Below are 18,507 nucleotides of genomic sequence, written 5' to 3'. Positions count from 1 at the left end.
TGTTATTTTTTTAGGGTTATATTTTAAAATTTTAAAGTTTATAATTTAATGTTTAGAATTTATAATTTTATTTTATTAATACTTTTAAAATTTAAAAGGCTGATAGATAGACATCTTGTATTAACATAAAATTTGAAAATGAGTCACACTTAAAAAATATAATATACATAGTCTAACCTGATAATTATATAATTTTATCTCAGAATTCTAAAGTTTAGAAGAGACAACTTTTATAATTTAGATTAAAACAATAATAAATTTATAATACTAATGTGAAAGACAATTAATTGATTAGAATTTAGAACAAGAGCACTATTTTACTCTAGTATATAAGAAATTCTCAAAAAATAATAATATATGATTAGTTAGAGTGGCAGATAGCCAGATACTTAACCAGTAATCTCAGATTCAATTTTCAAAAATCAGTATAAAAAGAACTATTCCACTTAAATGATTTTCAATACACAAGCAGAATTATTTCGGGTAAAAAATTAAAATTATTTGTGATTAATATAGAAAGTGCTTAAGAACTTTCCCATGGCACACTCTGAATTCAACTAGTGATTGGCATAACCTTAAGCACTATACCTAACAAAACCTCAAAAACTGTTTGCATTCTTTCAAATGGTAGACACCAAGAGATTCTGTTCTAACCGCATGCTGTTTTTCTTCCTTTTGTGTTCATTCTTTTGCACTTGCATGCATTGTTATGGTAGAGATACCATAACCATTAACAATTTCTTACTAGATGGAGGAGGAGGAGGAGGAGATACTCTAGTTTCTGATGGAGAAAACTTTGAGCTGGGATTTTTCACCCCTAATGGAAGCTCTAGTGGAAGAAGAAGATATATTGGAATATGGTACTACAATTTGAGTCCAAGAACAGTTGTGTGGGTGGCTAATAGGGACACCCCTCTTGAAGATTCCGGCGGCGCTTTCGGCATTTCAGAAGACGGTAATCTCAGGGTTCTGGACAGAAATGGGAGACCCTTTTGGGGGACAAGTCTTGAAACATCATCAAATTCATCACTTCACAGAACACTGAAGCTAATGGACAATGGTAACCTCATTGTAATTGATGAACAAGACGAAGAAGAAACCAAGAAAACAAAGATCCTTTGGGAGAGTTTTGCTAATCCAACAGATACATTCCTTCCAGGGATGAAAATGTATCAGGGTATATCATTAACTTCGTGGCAAAGCAATGTCGACCCTTCGCCGGGGAACTACTCTTTCCAGCGAGATCAAGAAGATAGCAACAACAACAACGACCAATACATGATATGGAAGAGATCCATAAGGTATTGGAAAAGCAGTGTGACAGGTAAGGTAGTGGGAACAGGTGAAATGTCTTTAGCAATATCATATTTTCTTTCAAATTTCACTGAGAAGATTTCCCAAAACTACAACAACACTGTCCCTTTTCTCACTTCTTCACTTTATAGCAACACAAGGTTGGTTATCACTTACTGGGGTCAGCTTCTGTATCTAAAGATGGATTCAGAGAAAACTTGGTCTAATGTTTGGGTTGAGCCTAGAGACAGATGCAGTGTGTTCAATGCCTGCGGAAATTTCGGAAGCTGTAATAGCAAGTATCATGCTATGTGTAAGTGCTTGCCAGGGTTCAGGCCTAGCTCTCTTGAGACTTGGGATGCCGGTGATTTTTCCCGTGGATGCAGCCGGAAAACTAACGTGTGCGGCGAGGATGCGAAGAGTGACACTTTCTTGAGGCTGAAAATGATGAAAGTTGGGAATCCAGATGCTCAGTTTAAGGCCAAGAGTGAAGAGGAATGCAAGGCAGAGTGCCTCAACAACTGCCAATGCTATGCGTATTCGTATGAAGACGATCAGACCGGAGGCAGCGAGGGCGGTAGCAGCCGCAGCAGTGGTGATGCGGTTTGCTGGATTTGGTCTGAGGACCTTAACAATCTTGAAGAAGATTATGAGAATGGCTGCGACCTCAATGTCCGTGTTGCGCTTTCTGATATAGGTAACACTTCTTAATTCTTAATTCCTAATGTTGTAATTCAAAAATGCTATCTGCATACAAAAATCAGTTACTAACTATGTATTTGTGCATGACTTTTTACATGTACTGTTTAGGTAATTTTTAACGTGTTTTGTATTCTAACATGTATTTTATATGAATGACTGATTTGGTCGCTGATTTTTTATGCATTCGTAGCATGATTGTTTCCAATTTCAAACATGCTAATACTAGATATCAGTAACCAAATTAGTCAGCATTGTATATTCAAACTTTGATTTGCATTTTGATGAATAAATGTAAATTTAGTTTGATTATAAACTGAATGTGTGATCATTATGTGTTCATATTATCATTTGCATATTTCGTACATATAGCTGATTGGTTGCTGATTTTGGTCTTCAATTCGGAAAATATTAGATATGTTTATGAACCAAAAGAACTTGAGCATTGGTTGAAAAATAAAGAACTTCATTAGGAACATGCAGGGTAATGTACCAATTAATTTTATTCTCAACCTGAGATTCTTTGTAGCAGAATCCACAGGAAAGAGTTGTGGAACTTGTGGCACAAACTTGATTGCATATCCCCTGAGCAGAGGAGCAAATTGTGGTGACCCAATGTATTTGAGTTTCCATTGCAATGACTCCACAGGCCAGCTTGATTTCGAGACGCCAGGGGGTGCTTTTCGCGTGATAAGCATAGATCAGGACAAGCGAAAATTTGTTATTCACATTGAAGATGTAGAAAACTGTGAAGATCAAACATCAAGGGACAACAAGAAGCTTCTGCTTCTCAATGATTCATCTCCATTTCATCTTACTGGCACTTGCTATGCTGATCCAAGAACCTTTACTTCTGCTGCTCCAATGAAACATGGAGTAGAGTTGGAACTGAGTTGGGATCCGCCGTCCGAGCCACTTTGCTCCACCTTGCTGGATTGCATGGATTGGCCAAATTCAAGTTGCAATACCACAAGTGATAGCAACAAGAGGTGCCTTTGCAACAGTAACTATTTTTGGGATGGCATGAAATTGAACTGTACTAATGGTAAGGGCATGATAGTTTATAAAAAATGTTATAATTTCAATCCACATATTGATGGTGTTTCTAGTTTGTATGCATATATGATACTTATTTTATTCTTGTTTAAGGCAATCAAAGCTACCAAGCAGACAGGAATCTATCCTTAACTCAGATCATGGAAATCACTTTTACAATTGTGATTGCCATCATTCTTCTCTCAAGTACTGTTATATACATCTACTTGAAGAAAAGGAGACATGCTAATTCACAAGGTAACTTCAGTTTTATGCCAAACTAATTGTTTTTCAAATGGATGGATGCTTCATCATCAATACCCTGAGAAAAAGTTAATATCTTTTTGACTTCAGAAATCAGGGGATATACTCAGAAGAATCCAGGCCTTAGCAGTGAGAAATATGTAAGAGACTTGATTGAATCTGGTAGGTTCAAAGAAGAGAATTCACAGGCCATAGATATTCCACATTTTCATCTAGAAAGTGTTCTTGATGCTACTAATAACTTTGCAATTGCAAACAAGCTTGGACAAGGGGGGTTTGGTCCTGTTTATAAGGTAACTAAGAGTTCCTTGATAGTTGCTAATATCTTAATATATGTGGTAAGTATTCCAAATTTACAATATCATCTTATTCTGTTTCTGTATTTTAATTGATCTACTGTTAGGGAAAGTTTCCTGGTGGACAAGAAATAGCTGTAAAGAGACTTTCGAGTTGTTCCGGACAAGGTTTAGAAGAGTTCAAAAATGAAGTTGTGTTGATTGCCAAACTTCAACATCGGAACCTTGTTAGGCTACTTGGTTATTGTCTTGAGGGAGATGAAAAGATGTTAATATATGAATACATGCCTAATAGAAGCTTAGATGGTTTCATATTTGGTAAGAAAGTGAACGGAATTTAATTTTTTTAAACACTTCTCCATGCATCTATTGAATATGATATGCTGCTAGATTATTTCATCTGTATTTTAAACTCTGTAAGAGAGGACTCAATTATAGATTAGTATGAAGAAATTGCATCTATATTTCAAACTATTCTGTTTGAACAAGAGACTAACATAAAAGCATGCTCTTAATGGACAATATACAAGACCGGAAGCTATGTGTTCTATTAGACTGGGATATGCGCTTCAAGATTATTTTGGGGATCGCCCGAGGACTCCTTTATCTTCACGAAGATTCAAGGTTACGGATCATTCACAGAGACTTGAAAACAAGCAATATTCTATTGGACGAAGAGAAGAATCCGAAAATTTCAGATTTCGGCTTGGCTAGAATATTTGGAGGGAAAGAAACAGTAGCAAACACAGACAGAGTAGTTGGAACTTAGTAAGTCTTGTAACAATTCATAATTCAATGCCATTTAAGATCTACCAATGATTCAATATTATTGTCATTTCAGAACTATACAGCATGTTATCAAGCCATATGTCTTATTTGCTCCATATTTCATGATTTTATAATGCAGTGGATATATGTCACCAGAATATGCACTTGACGGACATTTTTCCGTCAAGTCCGATGTCTTTAGCTTCGGCGTGGTTGTTCTTGAGATCATCAGTGGGAAAAGAAACACTGGATTTTATCAAGCAGAACATGAATTGAGTCTTCTAGGATTTGTAAGCACACGCCAATATCTTAATTATAACATATGTAACAGATAGAGTATAAAACATAGTTTCTTGGCACATTTCTATGCTTTGATTCAATTCCACAATTCCAGGCATGGCATTTATGGAAAGTGGGAAGGGCATTGGACTTCATGGACCAGACACTATGTGAAACATGCAATGCTGATGAGTGCTTGAAGTGTGTGAATGTTGGGCTGCTATGCCTACAAGAAGATCCAAATGAAAGACCAAACATGTCAAATGTGGTCTTCATGCTTGGCAGTGAATCCAACACTCTTCCAAGTCCTAAGGAACCAGCATTTGTAATGAGGAGATGCCCTTCTAGCAGAGCCTCTACTTCTAGTAAATTGGAAACTTTTTCAAGGAATGATTTGACTGTTACCTTAGAAAATGGAAGGTAGATAATTCTGTCATGTTAATTACTGCAAGATTATTATTCAAGTGTGTTTCAATTTAAGAAGAGAAAAATGTTGAGTACATAATTTTGGTGGGACACTAAGTCAGCTTACACTGTATCTACCATGATTGGAATGTAAACTCCATTTTTATCCAATGGAAGTATGAGTTAGGTGTCTTACATTATAAGTTCATGGACGGAATTCATTTAAAATAGAGTATATTTTTTCACGGTTTCAAATTTCATCTAAGTTTTTTAGACGAATTTAGAGGTTTTTTTTTTTTTGAGAAAAGCTCTGCATGGCTTGTATGCTTTACAAGTTCATTAACCAATAAACCCTCAAAACGCGCTGCAACCCTACGTCCAATACACGCGCTATATAACTACCAAATTTAAAAGATTTGTTTTCTTTCTTCGTTCTTCTTCTCGTTCTTCTTCTTCTGGTTCTTCTTCTTCTCGTTCTTCTCTCCTTATTTCTAGATTTGTTTCGTTCTTCGTTCTTCTCCTCGTTCTTCTTCTTCTTCTCGTTCTTCTTCTTCTAGTTCTTCTTCTTCTTCTTCTTCTCATTTTTGTTTACTGAAATCAAAGTTTAGATTCGTTTTGAAGATAATGGTTGATTCAACGTCAGATTCTCAGCTGAATCAGGGCGAAGTGGATTATGAATTTGAATCTAACGCAGTTTCTGAGGTTTGATTTACATACGTTTACTCTGAATTTTGTTGTAGTAATTTGTATAGCATTGTGTAGCTGAATAATTCGTGAACATTGACTATGAGACTAACGCGTCAACATAAATCTGTGGATTGAATGTAATGTATTAGTTTTGATTGATTATCTGGAATTTATAGCATACGCTCGGGTGTAGATCAGAATTTTTTTTGGTGTATTTGTTTCGGTAGTGTGGGTGTATTTACATTTATGGCTTTTTCTGTTATTTTAGCTGAGTTGTTGTCGTTCGAGTGTATTATATCAGACATGATTGGGTGTATTTTTTGTTTTTTGTGACGGTGTATTCTGCAGCATGTGTGTTTACAACTTATGGCTTTTATTTTCATTTTAGTTGAGTTGGTGCCATTCGGGTGTATTATATTTGCAATAGTTGGGTGTATTTATAGTTTTTGACATGGTGTATTCTGCAGCCTCTCTCTGTTATTAATGACCAGTTTATTTCGAAGGTTGGAATGACCTTTACCACCCTTGAAGATGCTGGAAAATTTTACAGGAACTACGCCAAGGTTGCAGGTTTTTCTACAAGAGTTCGGAGCACAAATAGGAAGGAAAACGAGATTAAGAATCAATTGATTACATGTAGCAGATAGGAAAAATGGAAATCTAAAATATCTCCGACCGAGAAGACGAATCTGACAGCCGGTTTAAACTGTCCTGCAAGAATTTATATACACACATTGAAGGATGTCGGTGCTTGGATCATTTCAAAGGTTGTGCTGGATCATTCACACCCCTGCTGTCCAAGTAAAGCAGAGATGCTCAAACAGCACAGGGAACTAAGCATGTCCATTCGTCGTACAATAGAGAATAACGAGGAAGCCGGTATCAGACCAAGCAAAACCTACCAATCATTTGTTGCGGCTGCCGGGGGTCACCGCGAGTTAAATTTTATCGAAAAGGACGTGAGAAATTACATTACCAGGGAAGTGCGGAATGTTTTCGAACAAGAAGATGCAAAGGAATTCGGGAAATATTTGTTAAGAATGAAAGAGAAGAATCAGAATTTCTTTTTTGAGGTTGAACTCGAGGAGGATCAATCGATTAAACTGGCTTTTTGGGCCGATGCAAGAAGTAGAGCTGCCTTTGAGTATTTCGGAGACGTTATTTCATTTGACACCACCTACAATACAAACAGGTAACAAACTGCCCCTGTTTATGATGCTAAATTAATGTATTTTATGAATCTGCAGCAGAGTTGTATATTGGCTGTTTTTTGGGTGTATACGAAGCATGTGTTGGGGTGTACTTAATGATTTTGCATTCTGCACTATGGTAATTTGTTTCAGGTATAATTTGGTCTGTGGTTCTTTTGTCGGGGTGAATCACCACGGTCAGTCAACACTTCTCGGATGCTCTTTGATAAAAAATGAAGAAGTTGAATCATTCAAATGGTTATTTCAATCTTGGCTTCGTTGCATGGGAGGAAACGCTCCGAAAGGGTTTCTCACCGATCAATGTGCATCAATGAAAAGGGCTTTAGAGGCCTGTATGCCAACAACAATTCACCGTTGGTGTATTTGGCACATCATGAAGAAGATTCCAAGCAAATTAAACGGGTACAATGGACATGCAGATATTGAACAAGAAATGAGCCAAGTTGTTTTTAAATCTCATAGCAAAGACTCATTCGATAGGAATTGGAATGATTTTCTGCTGAATTTTGGTCTTGTGGAGAACAAGTGGCTTTCAGGTAATGTTTGTTTAAAATCTGCAGCAAAGGTGTAAATTGCATGTTTTTTCGGGTGTATTTATAGTCTGTGTTTGGGTGTATTCTGCAGATCTGTATGAAGACTGTCATATATGGGTTCCTATCTATCTGGATCATCACTTCTGGGTAGGGATGAGAAGCACACAAAGGAGCGAGAGCATGCATTCATTTCTTAACAAGTTTATCACCCGGAACAGCTCGCTTATTCAGTTCATCAAACAATACGATGATTGCCTCGGAAGCAGAGAGCAAGCAGAGAAAGAATCAGATGCTGCAGGTTTTCATACGGTCATACCATGTACAACCAAATCCTCCATTGAAGCTCAGTTTCAAGATGTGTACACTCATCAAAAGTTTAGGGAAGTCCAAGCGCAATTCAGAGGAAAGGCGAATTGCATCACCAGATTAACGAATTCCGTTCTAGGCTATTCAATATATGAAGTCGGAAAACAAGTTTCCAGCTCAATATTCAACAAGTTTGTGGTTACTTACAACTCAGTTGCAGCCGAGGTAAAATGACAATGCTTATTATTCGAGTCGAGATGGATACTGTGTCGTCACGCACTAAGCGTGTTAAGCTTTGAACAAGTAAGCCAAGTGTCACCTAGATATATACTAGAAAGATGGAGCAAGAAGGTAAAGAGGCGACACACACACATCAAGAGCAGCCACGACGAGCCACTGATGGAGCCAAGAAGCAAGAGGTTTGACCAATTGGTTTTTCGTTCGCAAAATATTTGCGAATTTGCATCCGAATCGGAGGAGCTGACTGCAATTCTGCACCGTGCGTACGATAACGTCATGGCTGAGATGGACATCTTCTTTATCCCACGAAGACGCCAACTTGAAATCCGTTAACGAGCTTCAAAGCCCGCCAAGGATCCGAACAAGAGGACGTCTAAAAAATAGGCTAGGTTCAAAGTTGGACAAACAGATTGCAAATGCCACAAAGAAGAAGAAAATGAAAGTTTTAAGCGAGGTAAAAGTAATGTTCTTTAAATTTGTGGTGATTGAGTTTATTTTTCTCGTTAATAGTTTAGCTAATATGTGAGTGTTATATTTAGATAAACCTGTTTGATGCTGCATCAGTGTTGCATTCAAATTCCAGCCAATATCAAGGACATGTTATGAATTATCAGTTTACGGTACCAGCAGCAGGGGATAACTCTTTGGATGTATAGTTTTACAGAATATGGGTGTAAAAGCACTGTTTCTCTTGGGTGTATTTTTGTGAATTCACATTTTACAGTTTAAGTGTTTAGGGTTCAGGGTTTTAGTCTCAAAGCATCATGGGGGGATAGATTTCAGGATGTATATTCAATTTTATTTGGGTTTAAAAAATCGCAGGTTATGGGTGTATATTTGATTTGATATTTTTCTTCATATTTTAGTACCTATAATTCATACATTTTGAATACAGCACAACAGTTTAACAGCACAGACAGTTTGGGTATATATTTTAAGCAATCTTGGGTGTATATTAAACTCCTGTTGGGTGTAAAATTTATAATCTGTGTTTAGATCTGCCTTGATGTTTTTCTTCATATTTAACCACCTATAATACAGCTTTTGAATTCAGCACAGACAGTTTAACAGCACATATAGTTTAACTATGGAAAAAATTTTCATTGAATAGAAGTTGTTTATAAATGGCAATTTTTTACAGCATTTGTTCAATTTACAAACTAGCTAGCAGTTGGATTACACATTTTCTATATCAGTAGAATTTATCTGACAAAACGGACTCAATAATACGGAGGATGGCTTCGACAGTCTTATTGCATTACTCGCTCTAATTGCTTCATCTCTCTCTTTACTCATTTCATTGAATAGTATCCACGAAGCATACTCCACTCTATAGTGGTCCACCTTGTCCTACAATTAAAAAGTATATTCTGTTTAAACAGCAATATTAATTCAGTAAAGTAATACAGAGTTATATAGTTCTAAAGACAGTTACCTGTTTCCAATTATCCCATTTTCCAATTATCCCATTCATACTTCCCCTTTTTAATGTTTTCCGGCTCAATTAACTCAAGCCACTTCATAACGTAGATAGCGCAGTCATATCTGAAAATGAAGAAAATAAATTACAAATCTCATTTAGGAAAGTTTAATGTTCAGAGTCACAAATTTATACGTTGATTTTTGGCCTGATATCTTAATGTATGATGCTTTAATTTCCTTCTCCTTTTTGCCTTTCTTCAGAGGTTCCCCGCCAACATATGCTCTCATTCTTGAAATTACATATCCCTTAAATACCAAAACAAATCAGTAATACACCCGAATGAAATACACCCAAATGAATGCAAACAATGATTATTTAGAACATACTAAAGATATAAAATATACCCAAATGAATGCACAAGATACAACCAACTGAATAAACAACATACACCCAACTTGATTAACAAAATGTACCCAAATGGTACCACAAAATACACCCAAAGGAGAACACAGATCCAACTTACAGTGAATTTATTAACCTACTTTCTCTGATCGCTTGGAGCTTTCTTGTTGACAAATGAATTTTTGCCGGTATAGAAATTATCAAGTAATCAATCGTAGTATAGTCTAAACCGACGCAAAATCCATCATCAAAGTAATTCTACAATCTATAACCGAGAGTATTAGTCCCGAGTCGTTCTTCCCTAGGAATGCTACAAGGATGCATGTATTGGTTAAGTGGTCTTTTTGTGGTTTGAAGAGTGTGGCATAAAAGTATGAATAAAAGAAAACAACAATCAATCAATATTAAAAGCCTTGGCCAAGGTTGAACATTGGAAGTCCCATCACTATAGTTTCCTTCAATTGTGATAACAAAGGAGTGTTGCTTCACTTAGTCAACCCCTAATTATAGAGGAAAGTCAAGTAAAAGTAACTAACTTGAGTCACAAGTCCTAGTCTTACCCTAGGGAAGTCTAGCTTTAGTGCACTCTAAGTCAATTAGCAATCCTCAATTCTTAATCAACAATTGACATCCATTATTCAAGTGTCTCCAATGACTCAACCACTAGGCCAAGTGAGGGAATACTACTCCATATCTAAAGTGGGCATTTTCTCAAACACTTGGAGGGCAAGAATGGAAGACATAGTAAAATTGAGAGAAGAGAATTAGAATCAAAGCAATTCAACACAAGAAATTAACAACAATCAACAATGAACAACAATGAAAATGAGACCTTCAATGAATCAATAGAATCCAATAACAACAAAGTTGAATCTAAGACTTATGGAAATTGAACAATTACAAAACACTAATGGAGATTAGAAAAGATGATCTACAACATGAACAAAGTAAATTGAGTGTTGTAATAGATCTCACCAAGGAATGGTTGAGAATTGAGAAAATGAAGATGAATCCTAGAGAGAAGTCGGAGTTTCTCTCTCTACAAATGTAACTAACTAAAATATCTACCTAGTGATCTAAAATTAGTCTATGGATGTGAATGTGTGTGAATCCCCTTCAATCCTTGGCTCTTATATGCATTTTGGCGCCAAAGTTGGTTGCTGAAACCTTCCAAAAATCGCCAGGCACGTGTTGCAATAAAAGAATCACGTGCGGACCACGACGCGTGCGCGCACGGTACGCGTGCGCGTCCCTGGCTAATTCTGCGATGTGCGCGCGAGCGCCTTGTGCGCGTACGCGTGCTTGGCCGAGATCAACTCTTTGGCTTTTTGTGCTTCTCTCCACTTGCATGCTTCCTTCCTTGCTTCCTTTGATCCATGCCTAGCCTATTTCAATCCTGGAATTACTAGCAAACACATCAAGGCATCTTATGGAATCAAAGAGAAATTAGAATTCATCAAAATAAGACTTAAAAAGCATGTTTCTACACTTAAGCACGAATATGGGAGAGATAACAAAACCATGCTAATTTCTAGGCTAAATGTGACAAAGGTTATCAAGATACTCTAAATTCAATACAAAATAACCCGTCAAATTGGGGTTTGTCACTTGTGTAGCGGGTCAAGTATATGAAATCTCCGCTTTCTTGTATCAATCACCCATAACCACCAATGGTCCGCGTAGCAAACAGGTGCAAAAATCTGAAGGATTGCCATATTTCAACAGTGTGTTATTTTATTTGGCATATAAGTAAAGAACGGTACTAACAAATTTTACAAATGAAAACTTACATATGGATGCGAAGTTAATTTTTTTGCATCTATGAAGGGAATAAAACTTGGGTAGTCTTCCACCCTGAATTCTTTATTGGTTTTAGGTGATATGAATTCCCCGTTTGGGTGCTTCGAAATGGCCATGTTCTGCAACAATTGTGAAACAACAAATGAAATACTGAAAATACACCCAAGTGAATACTATAAATACACCCAAATGACTACACAACTTACACCAAAAAATACACCCAAATGAATACAGAAAATACACCCAAAATTCGTAGAAGAAACACTTACCACAATATCGGGGGGAGACAGTATACTTGTTCTTGAAACCTTTTATCATTTGTCTGGTAGAGGATGAGGCACATGGCAGATACAATATAGAAATATATGCCGAAATCAATTTATATTAATAAACATTGCAGTAAACTTTGGTGTAAAAACATTAATGTTATTCTAATATTACCTCAGCTTCTATAAAAGTTGCTGCCTGGAGTGATGCAATGTGCATTTTTGTCAAAATGTATTTATCTTGGGCCATCAGAGTGCACATATTTTCATACTCATTAGTTCTGCCATCTGTGTATGTCTTCACTCGCGTCCCCCAGATGTAGCACTTCTGTTTCGTATCATCCGTATTCTGATTTATTCCCGCAGAAGTTTCAAACCTCCCAGAACTTTCTCCCCCAGTCTCCCTTTGAATTTGTGGACTTTTACTTTCTTCTTTCGCTACATTTCTTGCTATTTTTTGTACCAAATTATCTAATTGTTCTAGCAAATTTACAGCTTCTGAAGATTTTGCCCTTTCTGCCTCCTGCGTTGACACTCCCTCCTGCGTTGATGCTTCTTCTTGGCTTGAATCAGTGAGGCCAAGGCTGAATGATGGCATCTGATATGTTCTAGGAGCATACGATGTTGTCCGTATCATCATCAATAGGGCAGCAGCATCTTCTGCAGCTGGATAACTGCGTCATCATGTATAATGTATTACAAGAATAAGAATATACGGATGATAAGCAAAGATTGATTTCAGTCTGATGAACTTACATTTTAGTTGGAGCTGGGAGAAGCGTGGGTGTGCTTTCTTGAAGTTGTTGGGGGGGTTCAGGAGTGCTGCACAGTTACACACAAATTAATCATGGCGTAAAAAAAAACTATTCAAGAACAATATACACCCAAACTGTTAGCATATATACACCCGAATTGTAACCTAATATACACCCAAACTCTAAACAAATAATACTATTTCTTACATTTTTGTAGTTCCTTCAATTTGTAGCAGAGGGGTTGGTTCAAAATCTGTCTCAGGTGTTTCTTCAAATTTCGGCACAGTTGTTGTTTGGGACACTGGCACAAAAACTTAAATCGAAACTCTAAACAAGAAGAAAAATGAAAGGTTAACAACGCCTTTGAAAATAATAAGGTTATAAGGTTGAAATATTCTTGAAAAACTCACATTGCAAGTGCTTCCGACGGTGTCCGTTCTCTCACAACCATCATATTCGAATCAGCCGGCTCACTGGCTGACTGTTGAACCGGACTCAACCTAAAATACACCCAAAGAAAGTCAATAAATACACCCGAACAATTCAAAAAGAAGACAAGCTTTGTTTTTTGAGAACTTACATACTTGCAGTTTTTGCTTTTTTTTTCCTCCCTTTTTTTTCTCGAATAAAATAATAAATGGCTTTTTTTCTAAAGAAAATATATACAGAATTAGAAGTAGAAAGTAATAGAAGAACAAAAGTAACGGTTATTTGAAAGAGAAATTACATGCTCTCTGCCGGGTTGTTTACACTACTTTGTTCTGTGCATCCTTGAGAGGAAGGATCATCACTTCCCAAGTTCACATCCGGTATTCTAAACAGATTTCATGTTACTCAGACAAAATATGATACAGGTATAAAATAGACCCAAATGAACGCACAAGCTACAACCAACAGAATGGACAATATACACCCAACACAACAAACGAAATACACCCAACTTAATAAACAACATACATCCAACTTGATCAACAAAATACACCCAAATCATGATAACAAGATTTTATTAAATAAAGCTTATTACGTTTCAGAGGAGACATAGCGATCTTCTGTCGATCGCAGGTCAGCTTCGTTCTGCCTGCGAAACAAGAAACAATTATTAGCAAAGAAAACACACTAAAATCTGAAATATACACCCCAACAAGACATACCCCTCTGCTGCAGATTTTTCATCAATTTCCCTTAATAATTCATCTAGATCTTCACTTCCTATTTCATATATCTCACTACATTCATAAAAGAAGATGTTAACAAAAATAATTATGATGATAGACGGTAATATAGCTTACGAGGTACTGTACCCATCATTGTATTGATCTTCTTCAGGAGATGAATGCTCAACAACAACCTTTTTCTTTTTGGATTGTGTTCTGGGTGGAAAAAACAAGTATGAATCAGAAATAAAAAATTAATTTTATCACAGAATATTATCCAAAGAAGTGCTTACTTTTTTGGTGTTCTTTGTGTCTTTTTCTTTTTCTTTTGCTTCTCCACCGGTGATAATTCTCCGCTTCTATAAGTTAATAAGAGACACTTCAGTTAATACATGAAATCTTTATAATGAGGCCAAAAGAAAGGAGTAATAATTTCAGAACATTACTCATCACTTGATTCAGATTCTGAATCAGAATCTGAATCCTCTTGACTCTTCTTTCTTTTTCTGGAGTCCATTCCGGAAGGCAAACAATCATGATTTAGAATATACTAAAGATATAAAATACACCCAAATGAATTCACAAGATACAACCAACTGGATCAAAAATATACACCCAACATAATAAACAACATACACCCAACTTGATAAACAAAATACACCCAAATGGTTCCACAAAATAAACCCAACTCGACGAAGAAATTACACCCAATTATGGTACTTACTTTTTTCCTTTTTTGCTGGGTTGTTTTCTTGGTGAATCCTTTGAGTCTTCTTGAGTCTCAGACTCAGAGGTAGAACTATCACTGTCAGTTGTTTCTGTCTCCGAAGACGATGTTGAACTCGCCTTCCTTTTTTATTTTTTTATTTCTTGTTTTTTTCTTTTTTCTCTATTTTTTCATTTTCTCTCTTGTTTCCGCCATCTTTACAATCCCCTGAAACATTAGATATTTTAGTTAGCAGCATTCAGGTAAATAAAATACACCCAACATATTACGTTCACTTACCAAAATTTTCTCTGTTTCTACACTCATTCTTTCGACCAACTGCTCCTTACTCCAGTTGGCAATCCAGGGCTTTGGCGGTCTTTCAGCCCTCTTCTTGCCCTTGTTTTTAGAAAGATGAAAGTAAATTATCATCAAGACAAAGAGGCAGCCATTAATTGCCTTCTTCTTTTTCTCCTTGTAGTCGGTTATGCCCTTGACCATAAAGGTTAAAACATGCCCCTCCCCCCCCCCCAGTTTCGCTCCGTTATGCTGTCCATCTCAAAAATTGGGGCCAGGTGCACAGGCGAGATTTTGTTTATTGTCGTTGGTAAAAGGAACGCCATCTGTATATAGATGATGAAAATCCTCTTGAACATTAGGCGTTCCTCTTCATTACCAACGCCAATATCCATCATCTCATCTGTAAGACTTTTGAGGGTCTTACCCTAGAATCTTCTAAAAATTACTTTGTCATCCTCAGAAAGTTTCTTATAATTGACTTTCTGAGGAAATAGATCTCCTACAAAAAGGAAAACAACAAAGTATCAAAGTCGGTTCAAATACACCCATGCATCAACTTAAATACACCCAAGCATCAGTTAATATACACCTATAGTTTTTAGCGAGTTACCTGTTGCATTGATGCCAAGCGCATCACCTATTTTTCTTGGTGTTGTTTTAAAAGAACCGTATCCCGTTTCCAGTCTGTTCTCCCCTAGTTTGAAGTTGTTAGCCAGCTCCTTTAACACTTGGTGATGCACCCTTAGTGGTGGGATGTGCATCAAGCCACCGAATCCCAAATCCCTCACAATTGTTTTCTTTTTCTCACTCATGTTTCTGAATTTATCACTTAAGAGATGTGTTGCACACTTAAGGTCTTTTGTTTGCTGTAAACAAAAATAAAATTATAGTCAGATATAATTCTATTATATAAAACTGATTTCATGTAAGACATATATTTGTTCTTACATTTCTTCCAGGTTAGTTTCTCGCTGCCATTTTCTCTGAAATAAAAAATATACCCAAAGATATCAGTAAGATACACCCATATATATGAGTCAGATACACCCATAAATATGATTCAGATACACCCATATATATCAGTCAGATACACCCATAGATATGAATCAGATACACCCAACAATTTATGCCATATACACGTAACAAGTTACTCCATATACACCCATTAAATTATGCAATATACACCCAAGAACAACCAATATTACAAGGACAAGAAATATCAGAATAGTTGCAACAGTTGATTATATTACACTATATCAGTTCAGAAATTTACATCCAACAAATTATGCCAAATACACCCAACAAATTACGCAATATACTCCTAAAAATCAGTTACAAGAAGAACTAGAACAATAAGATCAGTAAAGCGTAGAACAACTAAGAAGAACAGTAAAACCTAGAACCAAGAAGAACATTAAAACGTAGAACAAGAAGAATATTAAAAACAGTAAAATGAGAGATAGAACAAGAATAACAGTAAAACCTAGAAGAACGTAGAAGAACAGTAAAACCTAGTTTTTCGATTTCGAAATGTGAAAAATCTACAAGATGAGTAAAATAGTAACGTACCTTGAGTAATATTTCTTCGTTTTCTCTTGAAATTGTTGATCGAGAGTTCTATCTTTTGTTGATGGTTTCTGCTAATCTCTGCGACGAGTTCTATCTTTTCGGTTTGGAATGTTGCTCAAAGTTTGAAGGTTTGTGTTTTGTTCGAAGGAGAAGTGGAAGAGTGCGCCATAACGAGCGCCTTTTGCGAAGCGTAACGGTTAAGTTATGCGCGTGGCACTGACGCTCCATTCAAAGGAAGTGAGCGCGCGTGTCTTTATCTTGGGCTGGACCAACTTGTAACACTTGTAGGCCTTTTTTACTTGTATGTGTAGCAGTTTCCTTTTTTTTTGACAACTTTTAAAATTCACTGACTCCCAAAAAAAAAAGTGAAAGCGATGAAATTAGTAAAGTGAGACGTTAATCATTATTAAATTTATAATTTTTATTATATATTTGAGCTCGTTATTTTAGTTTAAGAGTAATTAATCTTTTTACTTTATTATTTTACTAAGCAAAGCACAAAATAAATTAAGGTCTAGTTTGAGTAAATTACTTAATTAAACTCTTTTTGAAAAATAATTTAAACGATAAATACTTATATTAAAAATAACTTATAAATAAATTATGTTGTATTTAAATTTTTAATTTTAAAAATATTTATTTTAAAAAAAATATAATAAAAAAGTTTTATCATAAAAGAAGTTATTTTTTTTAATTTTTATATAAATATTTAAATCATTTTTTAAAAAATTACAATTTAATTTTAAAAAATAATACTTAAATATTAATATTATTATTTTTTATAAATTAAAAACTCAAAAAAATAAATTTTAAAGCTTTTCAAAAGGCTCTAAGTATTCACTTTATCCAACACACACCCTGTCTCCCTGTCTTATGAATTTGCAAAGCTATTTCACTACTGCAAAGACTTCTCTTAATTATTTTCTCAAGTGATATTGATAAGCGTGATTATCATATATACAATATTGTTTTTTATATTTTTTCCTATTTAAATTATATATAGTAAAAAATTACCCCTTACAATACTAATTAACAAAAAAAATTAAAAAGATCTATTTTTATTTTAATGTATTATACTTTTTCGACTCCTCCTTATATTCGATAACCACATAAATTTGTAATAAAAGAAGAAGAAATATTCGAATTGACTTTTAAAAAATTTTAGATTGAATACTTTAATTTTTAATATTTTTTTTTCTTAAAATCTTTTGTATGGACCAATTTTAGTGTCTATCTGTAGAAAAAAAAAGTGACTTTTAAATTTTTTTAATAGATTCAATATGCCAAAATTGTATTGAAAATATTAAAATTTTGTATTTTTAGTGAAAATATTTTTTTATTACTTTCTTTAGACATTTGTTAACCTAGACTAAATTGAAATTGCAAATTATTGGAACGAGTTACTCCGTTTAAATTGCCACCCAAATTTTGTCCTTGGTCAAAATATGTGGGACATGACACTGTTCCATTATCCATCTTAATTATTTATGTACTTGTTTACCTGGGAATTATCTTGGTATTATCTTTTTTAAATTTATATTTTTTAAATTTTAAATTTTTTAAATTTTAAATTTTTATTTTAAAAATTAAAATGAAATTATTTATTATTAAATATTTTTTATAATTTTTGTTAATTTCACTTATAAAAATAATAATAATATATCACACTTTATTTTTTAAAATAAAATTTAAAATTTAAATGATCTAAATCCGTCTTTTCTACTTGCATTGTATATGGCCTCTAAGTGGCTTGACATGGCCAAATAGCAACTTCTTGTTAATTTCACATATGGATAGTAGGCTCCATCAAATTCTGTCTCGCTTGGATAATGGCAAATGCCACGCTTGCATTTGCATTTGATGAAACATGAAAGTAACCATAGTCTCTTTGACCCTTTGTCAGGGACGGAGGAACCCTTAAGAGATAGGAGCACTATCCCCCAGTCTCCCACTATCATTTTGAAAAAATAATATATATACACACGTAATAAAATATTACTTTTTTAGTTTTATATTAAAAAAATTATTTATTTATTAAAATTACCATTTGATATTAATTATTTTGATAAATTTGGACTTGAATTGAAATTAACAATAATAAAATAAATTAACTCAA

At 34.9% G+C, this 18,507-nt stretch overlaps 1 protein-coding gene across 1 annotated transcript; it reads left to right on the top strand.

The window, feature by feature from the left end:
- The first annotated feature begins 459 nt into the window (after positions 1-459).
- On the top strand, positions 460-5,294 carry LOC112789703 (G-type lectin S-receptor-like serine/threonine-protein kinase At4g03230). Its single transcript, XM_025831721.3, has 8 exons — positions 460-1,990; positions 2,525-3,037; positions 3,142-3,285; positions 3,382-3,584; positions 3,695-3,905; positions 4,118-4,355; positions 4,495-4,645; positions 4,750-5,294. Exons 1-8 carry the CDS (start codon positions 625-627, stop codon positions 5,056-5,058), a joined length of 3,135 nt encoding a protein of 1,044 aa, XP_025687506.1. The 5' UTR covers positions 460-624; the 3' UTR covers positions 5,059-5,294.
- The last annotated feature ends 13,213 nt before the right edge of the window (positions 5,295-18,507 follow it).

Source organism: Arachis hypogaea, chromosome 3 (genome assembly GCF_003086295.3).
Source record: "Arachis hypogaea cultivar Tifrunner chromosome 3, arahy.Tifrunner.gnm2.J5K5, whole genome shotgun sequence".
NCBI lineage: Eukaryota > Viridiplantae > Streptophyta > Magnoliopsida > Fabales > Fabaceae > Arachis > Arachis hypogaea.
The sequence above is the reverse complement of the archived record's forward strand: the minus strand, read 5'-3'. Positions and strand labels throughout refer to the sequence as shown.

Bases quoted from the DNA above. Each gene is read 5' to 3' on its own strand.
- LOC112789703 (XM_025831721.3), top strand. From the start codon at position 625: ATGGTAGACACCAAGAGATTCTGTTCTAACCGCATGCTGTTTTTCTTC. The intron at 1,991-2,524 runs GTAACACTTCTT...TCTTTGTAGCAG, and splicing joins TGTTGCGCTTTCTGATATAG to AATCCACAGGAAAGAGTTGT. The intron at 3,038-3,141 runs GTAAGGGCATGA...TTCTTGTTTAAG, and splicing joins GAAATTGAACTGTACTAATG to GCAATCAAAGCTACCAAGCA.